The sequence below is a fragment of the Bos taurus genome, chromosome 15, assembly GCF_002263795.3.
Source record: "Bos taurus isolate L1 Dominette 01449 registration number 42190680 breed Hereford chromosome 15, ARS-UCD2.0, whole genome shotgun sequence".
Taxonomy (NCBI): Eukaryota; Metazoa; Chordata; class Mammalia; order Artiodactyla; family Bovidae; genus Bos; species Bos taurus.
This window is the reverse complement of record NC_037342.1, coordinates 16,758,623-16,782,155: the sequence shown is the minus strand read 5'-3', so window position 1 is coordinate 16,782,155 and position 23,533 is coordinate 16,758,623. Positions and strand designations below refer to the sequence as shown.

Below are 23,533 nucleotides of genomic sequence, written 5' to 3'. Positions count from 1 at the left end.
AAAATCTAAAAGAATTCAGCATCATCAAACCAGCTTTACAACAAATGCTAAAGGCACTTCTCTAGGTGGGAAACACAAGACCCCCCAAAACAAATCCAAAACAAGTAAGAAAATGTTAATAAAAACATACATATGGATAATTAGCTTCAATGTAAATGGTTTAAATGCTCTAACTGGAAGACACACTGGCCAAATGGACATAAAAATGAGATCAGTATATATGCTGTCTACATGAGACCCAGTTCAGATCTAGGGACACAAAGAGATTGAAAATGAAGAGATGGAAAAAGGTATTCCATGCAAGTGGAAATCAAAAGAAAGCTGGAATATCAATATTTATATCAGACAAAATAGATTATGAAAAGAATGCTGTTACAAGAGTCAAGGAAGATGATATAACAATTGCAAATACTTATGCACACAACATAGGAATATATCAATACATAAGGAAAACACTAACAGCTATAAAAGGGGAAATCCAGAGTAACAAAATAATAGTTGAGGACTTCATATCCTACTTACACCAATGGACAGATCATTCAGACAGAAAATAAATAAGGAAACACAAGCCTTAAATAGCACAATAGATCAGATAAACTTAATGGATGTTTACAGGGCAATCCACCCAAAAGCGGCACAATACATTTTTCTCAAGTGTGCAAAGAACATCCTCCAGGATATATCACATTTTCGGTCAAAAATCAAGTGTTGGTAAGCTTAAGAAAACTGTAATCATATCAAATATCGTTTCTGACCACAATACTATGAGAATAGAAATCAATTACAAAAAACAGAACTATTAAAAAATAGAAATACATGGAGGCTAAAAGTATGCTACTAAGTAACCAAAAATTCACCAAAGATTTCAAAGGGGAAATTAAAAAAATAGAATAAAGTGACAAATAAAACATGATGACCCCAAACTTATGAGACACAGCAAAAGGGAAGCTGATAGCAATTCACTCCTACCTCAAAGGAAAAAAAAAAATAAGAAAAGAAAAGAAAATTAACAACCTAACTTTACACCTAAAGCAACTAGAGTAAAAAAGAACAAAAACAACATCAACAATAATAATAAAAGCAAACAAAACAAAACAAAACAAAACCCAAAGTTAGCAGAAAGAAATAAGTCATAAAGATCATAGTAGAAATAAGTGAAATAGAAATGAATAAAAGGATAATAAGACCTAACATAATAAATTAAATATATCTAAAAGTTGGTTTTCAAGAAAATAAAGAAAATTGACAAACAGTAGACAGATCATCAAAAAAAATAGAGAAAAGACCCAAGTCAGTTAAATCAGAAATGAAAAAGAAGTTACAACCGACACCACAGAAATATCTAGGATCATAAGAGGCTAATACAAGCCAATAAAATGGACAAACCTGAAGAAATGGACACATTCTTAGAAAGGTACAAACTTCTAAGACTGAACCAGGAAGAAACATAAAATATAAATAGACCAATTACAAGTAATGAGATTGAAACTCTAATTAAGAGTCTTCCAACAAACTAAAGTCTGAGACCAGATGGCTTCACAGGCAAAATCTATCAAATATTTAGAGAAGAGATATAACCTGTCCTCAAACTCATCTAAAAAATTGCAGAGGGAGGGTCACTACCAAACTCATTCTATGAGGCAATGATCATCCTGATAGGAAAATCAGACAAAGATATAACAAAAAAGAGAAAACTACAGATTAATAACACTGATGAACATAGATACAAAAATCCTCAACAAAATCCTAGGAAATAGAATCCAACAACACATTAAAAGGATCATACACCATGATCAAATGGGATTTATCCAGTGATTCAAGGATTCTTTAACATATGAAAATCAATCAATGTGATACACCATATTGATAAATTAAAGAATAAAACAATATGATCATCTCAATAGATGCAGAAAAAGTTTGGGGCAAAATTCAACACATATTTATGATAAAAACTCTCCAGCAATTGGGAATAGAAGGAACCTACTTCAACATAATAAAGGCCATATATGACAAACCACAGCAAATATCATTCTCAATGCTGAACAACTGAAAACATTTCCTCTAAGATCAGGAACAAGAGAAAGATGCTCACTCTTGCCACTCTTATTCGACATAATTTTGGAAGTCCTAGCCACAGCAACCAGAGGAGAAAAAAAGAAATAAAAAGAATACAAATTGGAAAAGAAATAAAAGTGGTACTGTTTGCAGATGACGTGAAACTATACATAGAATATCCTGAAGATGCCACTAGAAAACTACTAAAGCTAATTGGTGAATTGGCTAAAGTTGCAGGATGCAATATTAATGCACAGAAATCTCTTCCATTGCTATACATTAACAACAAAAGATTAGGAAAGGAAATTAAGGAAACAATCTTATTTACTATTACATCAAAAATAATAAAATACTGAGGAATAAACCTATGAGAGGGGGTAAAAGACCTTTACTAAGAAAACTATAAAACACTGATGAAAGAAATCAAAGACAACACAAAGAGATGAAGAAATATACTATGCTCTTGGATTGAAAGAATCAATATCATAAAAAGGACTATTACTACCCAAAGCAATATACAGATTTTAGTGCAATCTCTATAAAACTACCAATGGCATTTTTTCACAGAATTAGAGCAAAAAATTTCACAATTTGAATGGAAACATAAGACCCCAAATAGCCAAAGCAATCTTGAGAAAGAAAATGAAGCTGGAGGAATCAGGCTCCATGACTTCAGACTATACTACAAAGTTACAATAATCAAGATTGTACAGTACTGTCACAAAAATAGAAATAGAGATCAATGGTACAGGATGGAAAACTCAGAGATAAACCCACATATCTAGGCTCACTTAATGTATGACAAAGGAGGCAAGACTATAGAATGGAGAAAAGACAGTTTTTTCAATAAGTAGAGCTAAGAAAATTGAACAGGTAAGAATGAAATTGGAACACTCCCTAACACTATACCCAAAAATAAATTAAAAATAAATTAAAAACCTAAATGGAAGACTGGACACTATCAAACTCTAGAGGTAAAGAAAGGAAAAACACTTTTGACACAAATCACAGCAAGATCTTTTTTGACCACCTCATAGAGTAATGAAAAAAAAAAGTGAAAATAAACAAATTGGACCTAATTAAACTTAAAAGCTTCTACACGGCAAAGGAAACCATAAATATGAAAAAAGACAGACTTTAGTTATTTTGCAAACAAAATAACTGACAAAGGATTAATCTCCAAAATATACAAACAGCTCATGCAGCTCAATATCAAAACAACAAAAAACCCAATCAAAAAAATGGGCAGAAGACATAAGTAGACATTTCTACAAAGACGACATACAGATGGTCAGCAGCATGTGAAAAGATATTTGATATCACTAATTATTAGAGAAATGCAAATCAAAACTAAGGAAGTATCATCTCACACCATTTATAATGGTCATCACCAAAAATCTACAAACAATAGAGCTTCCCTGGTGGTTCAGTGGTAAAGAATTCACCTGCCAATGCAGGAGACATGGCTTGATCCCTGATCTAGGAAGAAACTAAGCCCATGCACCACACTACTGAGTCTGTGACCTAGAGCTCAGGAGCCACAACTACTAATCCCATGTGTCACAACTTCTGAGGCCCATGCATCCTAGAGCCTGTGCTCCACAGCAAGAGAAGCCACCTCAATGAGAAGCCCACATACAGCAACTAGAGAAAGTCCAGGCACAGCAACTAAGACCTAGCACAGCCAAAAATAAATTAAATTATTTAAAAAAAAGATATTGTGGTCTTACATTAAGATATTTAATCCATTTTGAGTTTATTTTTGAGTGTGGTGTTAGAAAGTGTTCTAGTTTCTTTTTTTTAATTTTTATTTATTTTTAAATTTTATTTTATTTTTTAACTTTACAATATTGTATTGGTTTTGCCATATATCAACATGAATCCGCCACAGGTATACACGTGTTCCCCATCCTGAACACTCCTCCCTCCTCCCTCCCCGTACCATCCCTCTGGGTTGTCCCAGTGCATTCTTTTACAAGTGGTTGACCAATTTTCCCAGCACCACTTGTTAAAGAGATTGTCTTTTCTCCACTGTATATTCATGTCTCCTTTGTCAAAGATAAAGTGTCCATAGGTGCGTGGATTTATCTCTGGGCTTTCTATTTTGTTCCATTGATCTATATTTCTGTCTTTGTGCCAGTACCATATTGTCTTGATGACTGTGACTTTGTAGTAGAGCCTGAAGTCAGGCAGGCTGATTCCTCCAGTTCCATTCTTCTTTCTCAAGATTGCTTGGGCTATTCGAGGTTTTTTGTCTTTCCATACAAATTGTGAAATTATTTGTTCTAGCTCTGTGAAGAATACCATTGGTAGCTTGATAGGGATTGCATTGAATCTATAGATTGCTTTGGGTAGTATACTCATTTTCACTATATTGATTCTTCCCATCCATGAACATGGTATATTTCTCCATCTATTAGTGTCTTCTTTGATTTCTTTCACCAGTGTTTTATAGTTTTCTATATATAGGTCTTTAGTTTCTTTAGGTAGATATTTTCCTAAGTATTTTATTCTTTTTGTTACAATGGTGAATGGAATTGTTTCCTTAATTTCTCTATTTTCTCATTATTAGTGTATAGGAATGCAAGGGATTTCTGTGTGTTGATTTTATATCCTGCAACTTTACTATATTCATTGATTAGTTCCAGTAATTTTCTGGTGGAGTTTTTACGGTTTTCTATGTAGAGGATCATGTCATCTGCAAACAGTGAGAGTTTTACTTCTTCTTTTCCAATTTGGATTCCTTTTATTTCTTTTTCTGCTCTGATTGCTGTGGCCAAAATTTCCAAAACTATGTTGAGTAGTAATGGTGAAAGTGAGCACCCTTGTCTTATTCCTGACTTTAGGGGAAATGCTTTCAATTTTTCACCACTGAGGATAATGTTTGCTGTGGGTTTGTCATATATAGCTTTTATTATGTTGAGGTATGTTCCTTCTATTCCTGCTTTCTGGAGAGTTTTTATCATAAATGGATGTTGAATTTTGTCAAAGGCTTTAAAGATCTAAATGTAAGACCAGAAACTAAAACTCCTAGAGGAGAACATAGGCAAACCACTCTCTGACATACATCACAGCAGGATCCTCTATGACCCACCTCCCGGAATATTGGAAATAAAAGCAAAAATAAACAAATGGGACCTAATTAAAATTAAAAGCTTCTGCACAACAAAAGGAAACTATAAGCAAGGTGAAAAGACAGCCTTCAGAATGGGAGAAAATAATAGCAAATGAAGCAACTGACAAACAACTCATCTCAAAAATAAACAAGCAACTCCTGCAGCTCAATTCCAGAAAAATAAATGACCCAATCAAAAAATGGGCCAAAGAACTAAACAGACATTTCTCCAAAGAAGACATACAGATGGCTAACAAACACATGAAAAGATGCTCAACATCACTCATTATCAGAGAAATGCAAATCAAAACCACAATGAGGTACCATTTCACGCCAGTCAGAATAGTTTCTATCCAAAAGTCTACAAGCAATAAATGCTGGAGAGGGTGTGGAGAAAAGGGAACCCTCTCACACTGTTGGTGGGAATGCAAACTAGTACAGCCACTATGGAGAACAGTGTGGAGATTCCTTAAAAAACTGGAAATAGAACTGCCTTATGACCCAGCAATCCCACTGCTGGGCATACACATCAAGGCAACCAGAATTGAAAGAGACACGTGTACCCCAATGTTCATCGCAGCACTGTTTATAATAGCCAGGACATGGAAGCAACCTAGACGTCCATCAGCAGATGAATGGATAAGAAAGCTGTGGCACATATACACAATGGAGTATTACTCAGCCATTAAAAAGAATACATTTGAATCAGTTCTAATGAGGTAGATGAAACTGGAGCCTATTATACAGAGTGAAGTAAGCCAGAAAGAAAAACACCAATACAGTATACTAATGCATACATATGGAATTTAGAAAGATGGTAACAATAACCCTGTATGCAAGACAGCAAAAGAGACACAGATGTATAGAACAGTCTTTTGGACTCTGTGGGAGAGGGAGAGGGTGGGATGATTTGGGAGAATGGCTTTGAAATATGTATAATATCATATATGAAATGAGTCACCAGTCCAGGTTCGATGCAGGATACTGGATGCTTGGGGTTGGTGCACTGGGTGACCCAGAAGGATGGTACGGGGAGGGAGAAGGGAGGAGGGTTCAAGATGGGGAACACAGGTATACCTGTGGTGGATTCATGTTGATATATGGCAAAACCAATACAATACTGTGAAGTTAAAAAATAAAATAAAATAAATTAAAAAAATAATAAAAATAAAAATAAAAGTCCCATATAACCCAGAAATCCATTCTTGGTTATATATTCTGATAAAACCACAATGCAAAAAGACACATGTATAACAATACTCATTGCAGCACTATTTGTAATAGGCAGGACATGGTGGCAGCCTAAATGGCCATCAACAGAAGATTGGATGAAGAAGATTTGTTACACATACACAATGGAATATTACTTAGCCATTTAAAGGAGCAAAATAGTGCCATTTTCAGAGATGTGGCTATACCTAGAGACTGTCATACAGAAGAAACAAGGCAAAGAGAGAGAAAAAAATATCATACATTAATGCATATATTTGGAATCTAGAAAACTAGTATCAGTTCAGTTCAGTTCAGTTGCTCAGTCTTGTCCAACTCTTTGTGACCCCATGAATCGCAGCATGCCAGGCCTCCCTGTCCAGCACCAACCCCCGGAGTTCACTGAGACTCACGTCCATCAAGTTAGTGATGCCATCCAGCCATCTTATCCTCTGTCATCCCCTTCTCCTCCTGCCCCCAATCACTCCCAGCATCAGAGTCTTTTCCAATGAGTCAACTCTTAGCATGAGGTGGCCAAAGTACTGGAGTTTCAGCTTTAGCATCATTCCTTCCAAAGAAATCCCAGGGCTGATCTCTTTCAGAATGGACTGGTTGCATCTCCTTGCAGTCCAAGGGACTCTCAAGAGTCTTCTCCAACACCACACTTCAAAAGCATCAATTTTTCAGTGCAAAGCCTTCTTCACAGTCCAACTCTCACATCCATACATGACCACTGGAAAAACCATAGCCTTGAGTAGATGGACCTTTGTTGGCAAAATAATGTCTCTGCTTTTAAATATGCTGTCTAGGTTGGTCATAACTTTTCTTCCAAGGAGTAAGTGTCTTTTAATTTCATGGCTGCAATCATTATCTGCAGTGATTTTCAAGCCCCCCAAAATAAAGTCTGACACTGTTTCCACTGTTTCCCCATCTATTTCCCATGAAGTGATGGGACCAGATGCCATGATCTTCGTTTTCTGAATGTTGAGCTTTAAGCCAACTTTTTCACTCTCCTCTTTCCCCTTCATCAAGAGGCTTTTTAGTTCCTCTTCACTTTCTGCCATAAGGGTGGTGTCATCTGCATATCTGAGGTTATTGATAATTCTCCCAGCAATCTTGATTCCAGCTTGTGCTTCATCCAGCCCAGCGTTTCTCATGATGTACTCTGCATATAAGTTAAATAGCAGGGTGAGAATATACAGCCTTGACGTACTCCTTTTCCTATTTGGAACCAGTCTGTTGGTCCATGTCTGGTTCTAACTGTTGCTTCCTGACTTGCATATAGGTTTCTCAAGAGGCAGGTCAGGTGATCTGGTATTCCCATCTCTTGAAGAATTTTCCACAGTTTATTGTGATCCACAGAGTCAAAGGCTTTGGCATAGTCAATAAAGCAGAAATAGATGTTTTTCTGGAACTCTCTTGCTTTTTCGATGATCCAGCAAATGTTGGCAATTTGATTTCTGGTTCCTCTGCCTTTTCTAAAACCAGCTTGAACATCAGGAAGTTCACTGTTCATGTATTGCTAAAGCCTGGCTTGGAGACTTTTGAGCATTACTTTACTAGTGTGTGAGATGAGTGCAATTGTGCAGTAGTTTGAGCATTCTTTGGTATTGCCTTTCTTTGGGATTGGAATGAAAACTGACCTTTTCCAGTCCTGTGACCACTGCTGAGTTTTTCAAATTTGTTGGCATATTGAGGGCAGCACTTTCACAGCATCATCTTTTAGGATTTGAAATAGCTCACCTGGAATTCCATCATCGTCTGCTAGCTTTGTCCATAGTGATGCTTCATAAGGCCCACTTGACTTCACATTCCAGGATATCTGGCCTCTAGGTGAGTGATCACACCATGGTGATTATCTTGGTCCATGAATCAAGGCAAATTGGAAGTGGTCAAACAAGAGATGGCAAGAGTGAACGTTGACATACTAGGAATCAGCGAACTAAAATGGACTGGAATGGGTGAATTTAACTCAGATGACCATTATGTCTACTACTGTGTGCAGGAATCCCTTAGAAAACTAGTATAGATGAACCTATTTGCAGGGCAGGATTAGAGATGCAGATGTTGAAAACAGACATGTGGATATAGGTGGAGAAGGTGATGGTGAGATCAATTGGGAGATTAAAAGAGACACATACACTTTACCATGTGTAAAATAGAGAGCTAGTGGGAACCTGCTCTGTAGCACAAGTTGCTTAGCTTGGTGCTCTGTGATGACCTAGATGGGTGGGTTGGGGAAGGAGTGGACAGGAGGTCCAAGAAGGAGGGGATATATATACCTATAGCTGATCTGATTCACTTTGTTGTACAGCAGAAACTAACACAGTATTGTAAAGCAACTATACTCCAATTAAAAGAATTTGTCAAAAAAATATACAAATAATGCTGGAGAGGGTATGGAGAAAAGGGAACCCTTCTATACTGTTGGTGAGAATGTAAATTGGTACAACCACTATGGAGAACAGTATGGAGGTTCCTCAAAAAGCTAAAAATAGAACTACCATAAGACCTAGCAATCTCACTTTTGGGCAAATATCCATAGAAAACCATAATCCAAAAGCATACATGCACCCCAATGTTCACTGAAGCAGTATTTACAAATAGCCATGTCATTGAAGTAAGCAAAATGTTCATCAACAGAGGAATGAATAAAGAGGTGGTACATAAGGTATACTTACATATGGAATCTAGTTTTTAAAAAGATACAAATAAACTTATTTACAGAACAGAAGCAGGCTTAATGATATTGAAAACAAACTTACAGTTATCAAATGGAAACGTGGGGCATGGGGGAACAAATCAGGAACTTGGGATGAACACATACACTATACTATATATAAGATAGATAACCAACAAGACATAGGAAACTCATAACCAGCAAGACACAGGAAACTATCAAATATTCTGTGATAACCTATATGAGAAAGAATCTAAAAAAGGATGAATATATTTATACATATAGCTGAATCACTTTGCTGTACATCTGAAACTAGCACAACACTGTAAACCAAGTATACTCCAATAAAATTAAAATGTTAAAAAATTTTTTTAAAAACTTGTCTGAAAATTTCAAAATAACCAGCCAATATTGGACACTTTACAGCATTTAATTCAGGAAGTACAATTGGAAATTTCCAGCTCTTAGGAGCTTAATACTTAGTTTTATTTCACAAATTCCTATTTGCTTTAACTTCAGTTTTATGTTTATATTTCCTCATAGGGAATGTCCCTGAAAAGTCCATCAGGCATTTCACTGTGAGTAAAATGGAAAGGGAAGTATACTCTATACCTGTGGATTCATAAGTCACCTATACTATGTGAAATAGAACAATTGTACATAGCTGAAGTGTAAATGGTATGTATAAAACCAAAAGAAAGCACAAATGTGCTTTCTGTATTAGTCACAAATACATCCATAATCTGAAAACCCAGTCAACTGAGATCATATACCTATATTTAGTGTTCTAGAAACGTATCAAGAACCAAAGTAAATTGTTTTTGATGGTTTCCAAGGTGGGGATAAAGGCTTCCCTGATAGTTCAGTTAGTAAAGAATCTGCCTGTAATGCAGGAGACCCTGCTTGATTCCTAGATTGGGAAGATCCGCTGAAGGGATAGGCTACCCACTCCAGCATTCTTGGGCTTCCTTTGAGGCTCAGCTGGTAAAGAATCTGCCTGCAATGCGGGAGACCAGGGTTCAATCCTTGGGTTGGGAAGATCCCCTGAGAAGGGAAAGTCTACCCACTCCAGTATTCTGGCCTGGAGAATTCCATGGACTGTATAGTCCATGGGGTCGCAAAGAGTTGGACATGTCTGAGCGACTTTCACTTTCAGATGAAAATGGGCTTCTCAGGTGGCCCTAGTGGTAAAGAACCCATCTTCCAATGCAGGGGACATAAAAGACATGGGTTTGATCCCTGGGTGGGGAAGATCCCCTGGAGAAGGGCATGACAACCCACTCCAATCTTTTGCCTGGAGAATCCCATGGACAGAGAAGCCTGGCAGGTTACAGTCCATAGGGTTGCAAAGAGTCAGACATGACTGAAGTGACTTAGCACGCAGCATGCAGATAAAAATGGATGTTAACAGTCACTGGTCCAACTGCTCTTCTAAAACATGGGAAGACAAGTTGAAACATCAAATAGTTTGGATTCTAGGATCTCAGTAATTAGCCACATTTCCATCAAGGAAATGAGAATGACTACTTCCTTTCAATCACTGGATTGGTGCCCTTCCTAATCTGTTCTCTTTTTACAACCTTGGAAATCTTTTTAAAGTACAAATCTGGCCAAGTCACACCTATGCTTATAACTCTTCAATGTCTTTCTTTGCTCTTAGGGTTAAATTGAAACTTCTTAACATGTATTATAGCTTCAGTTGGTCTGATTTCAGTCTATCTCTTTCTTCATCCTTATTTTAGTCTACTCCTCCTCTTATTCTAATACTGTGTTCAGGGTTTCTTGACCTCAGTACTAGTCTATTGTAATAAAGTGTTTACTTTCATACATTTACCTTTTGATTTGTGGTCTCTTCCATGAAGATGGAGATCATATTTATGCTGTTTATTGTTGTAACATTAGTGCCTATCATAGTGCTTGGAATATTAAATAAAGTATTAGTAGAAATTACAAGATTTGGGACCAGTAAGAGACAGTATCTTTTACAGTCTACACAGATGGCAGCCCAATGTATTGATCTATGCCCCATTTATGTTTTTATCAGGGGGAAGTTGTTGGAGGTGGGGCATATCATAATAGAATAAAACGTTTCAATGCTTACTATATTTGAAATGATTCAATTTTTTAGACATTATAGATCACCAAGTATCATTACAAACTTCCATCAATGTGATAAAGATTATGAAAATTTAAAGACAGCACCAAAATGCTCAGACTCTGTGTGACTTGTGGGGTTTCCTTTATTAGTTACATGTAAATAAAGCCAGCTAGAGCAATGACAGTTAAGCTTAGGGTATGAGCTCCTTGCATGGTTGATCCATTCTTTACACATCAGTTTTTAAATAATGGAGTTTCTGTAAATCTACACTGACTTATACAAACAGGAAACATAAATATTAGCTCCATGATGGGAAAAATCATAACCATGGTAAAAGGATATATGTTTGGGGGTTGATCTTCAGGAATTTTCCTTACCCTGTGGTCTAGAGCCCAAAGTACACAGATCTAGAGAAGCTTCAGATCAGTGCTGAAGCTTTTGAAGAGATTTAACATGGAAATCTTTGTGACATCATCTATATTATGCCCAAAATTGTGTCAGAAAAATTGGGAGAAACTGAAAAGAGGCAATACCCTTACATAAATACCCTAAAATGACATGTAGTTCTTAGGAAACATTTTCTTGCTTTTATATTTGTAATTTCTTCCCTTTCTCATGTGCTCCTCAGGAATCAGGAAATATTTATCTTTCATCTAAAAAAACTTAATTTCCTTTTATATAGATGTGGTATCAAAAATTTCAAAATACCACCATTTTGTTTCTTATTATAAACCAACATTTATTATGTATATATTTAAGCTTTCTGCTCCTGGGATTTTTGCTGTTGTTGTTAACCTGAGTAAACGTGGTAGCCATGTTAATAAAAAATATCTTTGGCACTATTTCTACTTTACAGTTTTAAGAACGTGATATCTGAGTCATTTAAATCATGGAACTAGTGAAACAGTTTTTACACCAAAGCTTACTTAACATTGGTTTTCCCTTGTAGCTCAGCTAGTAAAGAATCTGCCTACAATGTGGCAGACCTGGGTTTGATCCCCGGGTTGGGAAGATCCCCCGGAGAAGGGAAAGGCTACCCACTCCAGTATTCTGGCCTGGAGAATTCCATGCACCATGCACTGTATAGTCCATGAGGTCGCAAAGAGTCAGACACGACTGAGTGACTTAAACACACAGACACACACACACATTACCTAACATTTAGCCAAAACCAATCAGGAGATATTCATACTGCTTTCTTAGTATAGAGATGTTTATCTTACCAATGCATAAAATTTTTTTTATTAAATATAAATTTTATTTATATTTATATTAAATATATTTATATTTTATATAAATATATATATTATATATAAAAATAATAATATAAATATAAATATATAAATATAAATATAAAAATATTTATATTAAATATAAATATTAAATATAAATTTTATATTTATATTTATATAAATATAAATATTTATAGAGGGCTCATTACGTGCTAAAATTTTTTTTAAGTTTTGGAGATAGAGTGGTGAACAGACTTGGTCTCTGCCCATATGGAGCTTAATATCTAGTGGGTGAGATGACATCTACCAGGCACAAAATAAAGTTTATTTCAGCTGTCAAAATGTGTAGAGTTGTCAGATATGACCTTTAAGATAGATAAAGTTTGAAGTTTTACTCTGTACCCAGTATATATTTAGAGTCCCTATTTATATTCACTATCCAGAAAAATAAAAGAGACAAATATCTTTATATCCAAAGTCAAATGACTTTTATAAACATTGAGGAACATTTTGAAAGTATTAGAATTTCCAGTGTGATGCAGACTCTTAATATTTTCTCTCCTGTATTTTAAACAGGAATACCTAAGAAGGACAGAGACTGTGGGAAATGACAAACCTGATCTACCTCTCAATCAAGTCAAGTTTTCTGGGTCCTTTCTTAGGGTGCAATTTAAATTTTGTGTCGTAATTGCTATCTTTCAGACTGGATGGATCTACTCATTATTAGAGAATAACAGGATCAAGAAAAAATAGAGTGTCACAAGTGACAGGCTATTAGCATTAGGCAATGGCAAAGAACACTTACTGGTAAGTGGTTGGGCTGACATTGATGCGTCGAGGGTGACTTCCTGATTCGAATTTGCTTGCCAGCGTGACATTATTTCCAAACAGGCAATATCGTGGCATTCTTACCCCAACAACTCCAGCCAGCACAGAGCCTGAGTGAATGCCTATCCTCATCTAAAAAAGAAAAGGAAAAAGAAAAAGGGTATGCTTATGTTTTCATTTGGTATGCAATTATTTTAATGAGAGGTTGTTACTGTTGTTCAGCTGCTAGGTCATGTCCAACTCTTTGTGACCCCATGGACTGCAGCATGCCAGTCTTCCCTGTCCTTCAACATCTCCCAGAGTTTGGTCAAACTCATGTCCACTGAGTCAGTGGTGCCATCCAACCATTTCACCCGCTCCTTCCCCTTAAGCTTTCCCAGAATCAGGGTCTTTTCCAGTGAGTTGGCCCTTTGCATCAGGTGACCAAAGTACTGGAACTTCAGCTTCAGCATCAGTCCTTCCAATGAATCTGAAAGGGTTGATTTCTTTTGAGATTGACTTGTTTGATCTCCTTCCTGTCCAAGGGACTCTCAAGAGTGCTCACAAGTGCTGCAACTTGAAAGCATCAATTCTTTGGTGCTCAGTCTTCTTTATGGTCCAACTCTCACAGCCACATATGACTACTGGAAAAGCCATAGCTTTAACTATGCAGACCTTTGTCGGCAAAATGATGTCTCTGCTTTTAATACACTGTCTAGGTACTGCTGAACTATTAGACTCCTAGCTTCTCAAAGTCAGGAACTGGGGGTCTTAGTTATTTTTATCAGCCATATCTGGACTATTATACTATCAGTGAACACAGATGTTGTGGGAAAAAAATCAATGAATGGTTTATTATAAGAAAAAACACTACATTTAATTTTCTACATGAATCCAATTGTGTTTTATGTTAAATCAGGTTTATTTGTACCTAATATGCTCTAAATGTTCTCCCTCCAGTTATTCTCACATAAAACCTTCCTTTTTCCTTCATAGCGTTAAACATAATTGTAAATTAAATGTTTATATTTCTTTTTATCTGTTCATTTAAAATATTTTCATCTCTACTTTAGATTTCTATTTCTAAATTTACTAATCTTCTCTTTGTAAAACCTTATCTTTTGCTAATCACATCCAGTGCATTTTTCTTTTTAGATATTGAGATTTTCATTTCTCAACATTCAATTTGAACATTTAAAAAAATCTTTCAGGTGTCAAATTAATTTTTGAACATACAGAATACTAGTAAAATAACTGTTTTAATACTTTTGCCTACTAATTCTACCATAGGCTCCAGTTCTGTGTCAATTTTGATTGACAAATTTTTCTCATTATTATAGGCTATATTTTTCAGCTTTTCTGCCTAGTAATTTTTGGTTAGATAACATGAATTGACTTTGTTGAATGCTGGTTATTTTTATATTCTTATATATATATTTGAACTTTGTCCTTGGATGGGGTCAAGGTACTTGGAAACAGTTTTTCTTTTTTCTTCCAAGTCTTGCTTTTTAAAATTTGTTAGGCAAGTCATGAGCTGTGTTTCATGTGGGACTATTTCCCACTACTGAGGGGAGAACCTTCTGAGTATTATACCAAATGCATATGATTTATGAGGTTTTTCAGTCTTCCTGGTGGGATTAGTCATTTTTTCCAAGTCCTGTGTGAATTCTGGGAATTTTTTTCTTAATCTTTTCAGGTGTTTTTTCCCCACTGGGCTAAGGTAGTTTTGTCACATACAAACAATTATTGGTAATTTAAGGAACATATAGGAGGCCCATTGGAAGATCTCTGGTAGTCTCTGTGCAACTCTCTTAGTGGTACTCTGTCCATGAATTCTAGCTTTCTTGGTCTTCATAGACTCTCAGCTTCAACTCTTCAACTGGGGGAGTTTGTTGAGTTCCTCCTGATTTGTCTTTCCCTAAACAACTTGAACATACCCCCAAAATATGCCAGGGAAATCATATGTTTCCTCTTGTTCTCTCGACTCTCAGGCATCACTGCCTTCCACTGCCTAATGTCCAACATCATGAAACTGTTCTTTTGTACATTTTGTCCATATTTTTAATTGTTGATGGTGGGAGTAAAAATGCAGCCCCTGTTTTTCCACATTTGGTGGAAGCAGAGATGAGACATATATTATTTTAGGAATGCAAGTTACCTTAAAAATTTAGCCTGTTTCTCATGAGAGATTGTCTATTTGGATTTAAAAGTTAAAAAAGGCAATTGTTAGCATAAGCTCTTATGCCTGACACAAAGTGAGGCTAAACAAACCAAAATGCTGGAGTTTGAAGCAGAGAAAGTTTTGTTGCTGAGTGATGCAAGGAGACAGGTAGCTCATGCTCCAAAAAAATTTCAAGGTCCACAAAATGTTTCAGCAAAGCATTTTTAAAAGTCAGGTGAAGGAGGGGGGTTGCCAGGTATGTGTATGTGATCAGTTCATGCAGAGTTCTCTGGCTGATGGTGAGGTAACAGGGTGGGGTCACAACAGTTAACATTATCAGGCACTAGGAGGCACAGCGCTATGTGTTCATGATCATGAAGTAGTTAACAGCTTCCATTTGGTGAGGGGCAGGGATTCATAATTGTGAAACCCAGGAAATGCACATCAAACATTATTATCTAGGTACCTCAGAGAGGACATGTGGGAAGGCCTGTCCCAGGAAAACCCCATAGGGTCCTGCTCAGTTATATAATGAATGGTAGTATTCCTTATCGGAGAAGGCAATGGCACCCCATTCCAGTACTCTCGCCTGGAAAATCCCATCGATAGAGGAGCCTGGTGAGCTGCAGTCCGTGGGGTCGCTAAGAGTTGGACACGACTGAGCGAATTCACTTTCACTTTTCACTTTCATGATTGGAGAAGGAAATGGCAACCTACTCCAGTGCTCTTGCCTGGAGAATCCCAGGGACAGAGGAGCCTGTTGGGCTGCCGTCTATGGGGTTGCACAGAGTCGGACATGACTGATGCGACTTAGCAGCAATATTCCTTATAAACAAGCATAAAGCACTGTTTTCTAATATTAGCAAGGCATTTTGACAAAATATTATTATATATCTTTGGGCTTCTATTTGCTTTCAGAGGGTTTATTATATTAAATTAATTTTAGGACTGCCTAAAAACATCCAGACCTTAAATATTGTTAAGTTATTGATAATTAAATGTTGACAAATAAAGATGTCAGGTTGGACCTTTGATCTTTTTAAGTGGAAAGACAGCAGAAATTATCAAGTAGACACATTGTACAGCCTCTATATTCTGTGTTTTTAGTCTCAGAAGAAGACTCTATACCTCAGATAAACTATATGGAAGGGTTATATGGTTTCACCTCTGCCTCATTTCAAAAGACCTGAAGCTGTTTCTTGTTTTAAAACCAAATTATCATAATGATAATTATTATAACCAAAAAAATACTGAAGACAAAACCCCCAGTATTCTTGAGAAAGGTTGCTGGAGAAATGGTAATTTTGAAAAACCCTTATCTCTTAGAAGACTACTATAAAATATGCACAAGAATATCAACAAACACAAAAATTGCTCAGATTCACTGTTTCTGTCACTATTTATAATGGAACAGGACTCAGAAAATTATTTACTCTTGGATGTAAGGAGATACCGTTAAGAACTTACAAGCTTAATCATAAGACTCTATTCATTATTTTATTTTTACTTTTCTAAACAACTTTTTGAGATTTCCTAGTAATTGTTATGTTATAAAGAAATCACTGATTGCCACATTCAGAATCTTCCAAAAGCATGTAGCAGGTAGGCAAAGTAGAGAGCTACTTTTAACTGGCAGTGAGGGATTTAGATTCATTTTGGCAAGATTAAACTTCAATTGGTTAACCATCAGTAACATTTGCATCCATCTAGTCAGTATACCCTAGTTAAAGAGGACTTCTTTGCACTAAACCAGTAGTTGTCAACTGGGGCCATCTGTGCCCCTCAGTAGACATTTGACAATGTCTGGAGAGTTTTTTTTTTTTTTTTTCACAACCAGGATGGAGAACTACTGGCATCTTTTCAGTAGAGCTAGGACCTCCCTTGTGGCTCAGCTGGTAAAGAATCCTCCTGCAATGTAGGAGACCTGGGTTCGATCCCTGGGTTGGGAAGATCCCCTGGAGAAGGGAAAGGCTACCCACTCTAGTATTAGGGCCTGGAGAACTCCATGGACTGTATAGTCCATGGGGTCACAAAGAGTCAGACATGACTGAGCTACTTTCACATTCACAGAGATTCCCAGGATACCTTCCTCATGTGAAAGAATTTTCCAGGCTAAAATAGCAATAGTGCTGAGATTGAGAAACCCTGCATTAAACAGATATACAATACATGCTTTAATAAGATCAGTGCTTTGGTGAATAACACTAGACTTCACTTTTTAGAGAAAGTTTATGAAAAAAATTGTGCTTGTCCTAGGGATTTATTGAAAAACACAATAACTTTAAGACCTATCTTGAAGTTAGGATATCTATTACTCAATCTTCCATACTTATATGAAGTGTATGAAATAATGCAAAACTTAGAAGTATATCAAAATTCCCAATAATCAAAAGGTCCAGTTATTTTCATTATACTCTACTGATTATTTGCCAAGGAACATAAACAACTGCATTTTAAGATAATATTTCTTTGAAAACTCTTAAAAAGAGAAGACTTAAATAGTTCAACCTCAGCTAGTCAAAACTGTTTTGATTTACTTAAGTAGGAATGTTTAGATTGGGAGGGCAGCACAGATCCATTAGTCTAGCTCCCTCAGTTTATAAATAAACTAAAGTCAAAAGAAGCACAATGAAAAGAACAAATTAGTGTTAGAGCTAGCTATGGACCATAGGTTAGTTGACTCAGGGTTTAGTGCACTATAAAAAATACCCAAACTAAATATATATATATATATATATTCTTGGGCTGTTTTTACAAGGCCTATCAGACCAAAGAAGACAGTAAAAAAAGAAAAAAAAAAAAAAAGATTTAAACTGGTTTGCCTACTTTACATACACAGAAGGACTAGCGCTTTACAATTGAAACTCAAAAAAAAAAAAATGTTATACATTCATTAAATCCAGGATCAGAAGACTTCCACCCCTCTTCCATCCTTGTTCATGCTTGTGTGTGTGCTCAGTAGCTTCAGTCATGTCTGACTCTTTGCGACCCTACGGACTGTATCCTGCCAGGTTTCTCTGTCCATAGGAATTCTCCAGGCAAGAATACTGGAGTGGGCTGCCATGCCCTCCTCCAGGGGATCTTTCTGACCCAAGGATCAAACCTGCATCTATTATGTCTCCTGCATTTGCAGGTGGGTTCTTTACCACTAGTGCCACGTGGCTTCTCCACACTAAATTTTTCTAACTGGCCTACTCACCATATCCCCCAAATGCCTAGTATACCCATGCCTCTGAGTTTTTACTCATGTTAATAGCCTTACCTGAAATGCCATCCAGATGCTTTACTAGATACTCAGAGTATAAAGAAGAACCAAAAATGTATGTACCCTTTCTTCTGGGAGTTTTCATTTGAAGTAAAAGAGTAGCTAATTGAAATTATAGTAAATGCTAAACAATTGAAGTGTTTTTTTAAAAGCACTTTAAAAAAAGTTTTTTAAAAAAGAAGGCAGTATGTAGGCAGTAGAGGGGTAGGGTTGACCAAGTCAGGGACATGAAATCGCCCTTAAATAATCTTTGAGCTTAGTGCTGAAGAAGGAATGATTTTGGCTACGTGGAAAGGGGTGGCAGAGTTGTACTTAGAGGAGTGGGAGGTAGAATGAAAATAACAGGCAAAGATCCTAAAACCTAAAGAGATTTGGTACATTTCAGCACTGAAGGAAGGCAATTCAATGTGGCTCTTGCTTAAAGAAAAAGTAAGAGAGAGAGACAGGGAATAAAGCTGAGAGACTATGCCTGGCAGATCATACAGAATAAGATTTCTCAGTCTTAGTTCTATTGACATTTTGGGTCAGATAATTCCTTTCAGGGAGAAGTTGTATTGTACATTATAGGATGCTAAGAGTCCCTGGCCTCTGTCCATTAAATGCTAGCTGTAGGTCGAAAGCAGAGATTATGTTTGGGTAGTTTTGTTGAATAACCCAAAAGGTATAGACTTTATAAGCATTCCCAGTTCCATTATCTACTTAATAGTGGAAAGCATTCTCAAGCCAATAGCACTATGATTTTCTTTAGGCCATTTTCTTTCTCCTACTCCAGGTCCAGGAGTAGGCCCTGACTGGTAAGTGTGTGTCAGTCCTCCAGTGTTAGTAATTAGTTTAAATAATTAATTAAAAAAATTTAAATGGCATTTTAAGTGAGGTCATTAACACGAGTAAAAACACAGAGACATTGGATATACTAGGCAATTTGAGGATGTGGTGAGTAGGCCAGTCAGAAAGATTTAGTGTGGAGAAACATGAACAAATTTAAGCTAATGGGAGAGAGAATCTCAGAAATTATGGGAGAGCTACAAGAAGAGATCTCTTTTCCCCAAGACGGTGTGTAACACATTTTGAACAGAACACAGGGTTCCATTTTGGAACTATGATGCTGAGGCTTGGAGCTTCAGGGGGCCACCTTATGGAACCTGAGGAGGAAACTAACATGGAGTAGGCAAACCAAAGGGAACAAAAGAGAAATCAAAGTCATAGTAACATCATATTTTTAGTTGTCTCTAGCCTCAGGTGAAGTTAGTCCTACCTCTTAGCTTTTCAGTTATGAGTCAATGCATTCCTTAATTGTGTCATCTTTTTTATTCTGTCATTTGCAAAACAAGGACTCAAGTCTTTCTGTTCACTAGCTATGTGGTTTTAGTCAAGTTAACTAGCCTATCAAAAGTTATGTGTACAATAATAACCATAGTACCTTTTCAGAGGGGCTGCTGGCAAAATCAAATGAGGTAAACTATAAGACAACAGTAGGCACTGAAAAAAAAATTTCCCTTTCCACACTTGGTGGTAGCCATTGCAAAGCTATGGTGTGAAGGATGAAGTCACGTGCTTATTTACAATTTAGTAAATAGATAGCAGTGGAGAAGACTCTTGGGAGTCCCTTGGGCAGCAAAGAGATCAAACCAATCAAACCTGAATATTCACTGGAAGAACTGATGCTGAAGCTGAAGCTCTAATACTTTGGCCACCTGGTGCAAAGAGCCATCTCATTGGAAAAGACCCTGGTGCTGAGAGAGCTAACTTAGGCAGGTTGATAGGCAGTCCAGGGTCCTTTAAGGAGGAGGTGAAGATTCTCCCTTATGCTTTCCTTAAGCCTTGTGCAACAATGTATCTTGCCTGAGAGAACTGGCTTTTCTTTAGATCTGGGGCTAATGAATACACAGCAATCATACATGTTACTCATGGAAAATGCTTTTCTTACACCCCATTATGCTATGCTAAGTCACTTCAGTCGTGTCCGACTCTGTGTGACCCCATAGATGGCAGCCCACCAGGCTTCCCCGTCCCTGGGATTCTCCAGGCAAGAACACTGGAGTGGGTTGCCATTTCCTTCTCCAATGCATGAAAGTGAAAAGAGAAAGTGAAGTCACTCAGTCGTGTCCGACTCTTAGCGACCCCATGGACTGCAGCCTACCAGGCTCCTCTGTCCATGAGATTTTCCCGGCAAGAGTACTGGAGTGGGGTGCCATTGCCTTCTCCGTTACACCCCATTATGCTTTTCTTAATCTATGTTAATGATTATAATGGTAACAAATCTTGCCTGGAAACCTGCTTCTCAGCAACACAGTTATCCAGAACTCATTCCTTCTGGTTAATCTTGTACTAAAGTTGTCTCAGGATGTATGCCTTGGGAAAAGGTCTGGTGTAACTTTTATGACCTTGAGACTTTCTTTGTATCTATTCTCAGCAGCCAGTTGAAAATTATATAATGCCCTGCTTAAACTAGTGAGGTGGGTCCTCTCCTACGTGCTTCCAGTGCCTTTTACTGGAAGATTTCTCTATCCTTTTTCTCCTTAATGAAACTGTTACATGAAACTCTGAGTGACTGAGACCGCATCTCAGTGAATCCCTCTCCTTTGGAGACCATGAATACCGGCACCATTCACCATCAGCTATCAATGCTGGGAAAGATTGAAGGCAGGTGGAGATGAGGGCGACATGGTTGATGGCACCACAGAATCAATGGACAGGAGTTTGCGTCAACTCTGAGAGACGTGAAGGACAGGGAAGGCTGGAGTGCTGCGGTTCATGGGGTCACAAAGAGTTGGACATGACTGAGCGACTGAACAACACCAACAACAAATAGATTTACTAGTTCTGGAATGTCCAAGTGAAACTAAAATCATGATTAACATTATGCTCCTGAAATAGTCCTGCTTGAGCAAGACAAAATACTCAAATCAAAATAGAAAATATGCAGTAGAAAAAGAAGGAAAATTTCTAGCAGAAAATTGCCAGTTAACTGTTTACTGATGTATGCATTTAAGTATGGTCCTTAGATTTATGTGATTAATTATTTTTAGCTTTTATAAGTGGCCAGATGGTGGAGTAGGAAGACTCTGAGGTCACATTTTCTCATGGGCACACCAAAATTACAGAGCAACTTATCCATGATAAGAAAGACCATTAATGGAAAAGATCGTGTACAACTAAAATATCAAGAAGGAACCACAACAAGACGAGTAGGAAGATCAGACACACAGAACAGTCAAGATCAATACCCCAAGTGGGCAACCCACAAATGAGAGGGTTGTTACATGGCAGAGGTTCTCCCCAAAGAGTAAGAAGTGTGAGCCTTACTCCAGGCTCCCCAGCCTGGGGGTCTTATACCAGGAATGACAAGCCACCAGAATATGTGGCTTCAAAGGTCGAAAGGGCTTACTTTTGCAAAAGCCAGAGGGCTATGGAAAATGTAAATACTACTCTTAAAGGGCACACATAAAATCTCACACACTCTGGGACCCAGAACAGGATCAGTAATTTGAAAAAAAGCCTGGTTCAGATCCACCTACTGATTGTGGAGAGAGGCACAAGGCAACTGGGTCTCACCTTAGGGACATGAACAAACAATGTGGCAGCAATTTGGGGGGATTCTTTCTCTGAGAAAAATGACGGTGCTGGCAAGCAGAATTTTGAGACGCTCCCTCTAGCTTCTTAGCATTAGGACCCAGCTCTGCCCACTAGCATGTCTGTACTAAGACTAGGATACCACAGGACAAGCAGCTACCTGGCCAGGGACAGAGGCCCTCCCATCAGCAGGGCACTGCCTTAAGACCCCCTGTACCCCCAGTCATTGTGGGACCCAGTCCTGCCACCAGCTGGCAGACAACTATTTCAAGACCACCAGGACCCTGCAGCTAGAGACTCTTAGACCAAGCTCTTCCCACTACTGGGCTAACACCAGTCACAAAATTCTCCTGGGACCAAGCCATACCTCTGCCTACCAGTGGACAGACACCAGCATCAAGACGACCACAATCCCACAACTTGCTGTGTCAGGACCTAGCCGATCCACTAGCAGGCTGAATCAGCTCACGGACCCCTTGGGCCCCAGTCTCATCTACCAGCAGGAGAAAACCAGCTCTGGGATAACCTTGGGCCCCACAATCCCTAGGATCCAGTCCTACCCATTAGCAGACTTACACCAGTTTGGGGACACCTGTGCTGCAGCCAGCTGTGTGGGAAATTGGCCCTGCCCAATACCAGGCTGACACGAGATCTGGATCTTCCAATTCCATAACCACCAATCTTGGAACCAAGGTCCACCCTCAAGTGGGCCAGAACTAACCCTGAGGCATCCCCAGGACCCTGTCACTAGCTGCTTTGTGACCTTACCCTGCCTGCCATGGGCTGGTAGCCACTGCAAAAGCAGAGCCCAGCAACTGACCAGAACAAGGCCAATCATGCCTACCAGACCATATACAGTAGTCAGCCAGTCACAGGAAAAGAATTTACATAGCTCACAAAGGGGGCACCCCTAGAGCATAGAGAATTGGTGACCAGAGGGGAGTGCACTGCTAAAGCACATAGAAAGTCTCCTACCATGGCCACTTCCCCAAGGTGGGAAAATGTTATCAACCTACTCAATATTAACACATAGAAATAAAAACAACAAATTAGGCAAAATGCGACAGCAGAGGATTATGATCCAAACAGAGGCACAAGATAAAGTCCCAGAACTAAGAGAAGCTGGATAAGCAATCTACCTTATAAAAAAAGGAATTACTGACCAATATCACTGATGATCATAGATGCCAAAAAAAAAATCAACAAAATGTTAGCATACAGAATTCAAGAAGATGACCCACCAAAAACAAGTGGGATTTATCCCAGGGATGCATGGATGGCTCAATATCTACAAATCAATCAATATGATATACCATATTAACAAATTGAAGAATAAAA

The 23,533-nt window shown here is 37.8% G+C and overlaps 1 protein-coding gene across 3 annotated transcripts in view; it reads right to left on the bottom strand.

Annotated features, from left to right (window-relative positions):
* The window catches only part of GUCY1A2 (guanylate cyclase 1 soluble subunit alpha 2), a 586,113-nt gene that overhangs the window by 77,631 nt on the left and 484,949 nt on the right, over window positions 1-23,533 (bottom strand). For all 3 annotated transcript variants that reach the window (XM_059874953.1, XM_059874952.1, NM_001191341.1), the window contains one exon: window positions 13,195-13,349. In XM_059874953.1, coding sequence (XP_059730936.1) covers window positions 13,195-13,349 — 155 coding nt within the window. The remainder of the gene's footprint in view (window positions 1-13,194; window positions 13,350-23,533) is intronic.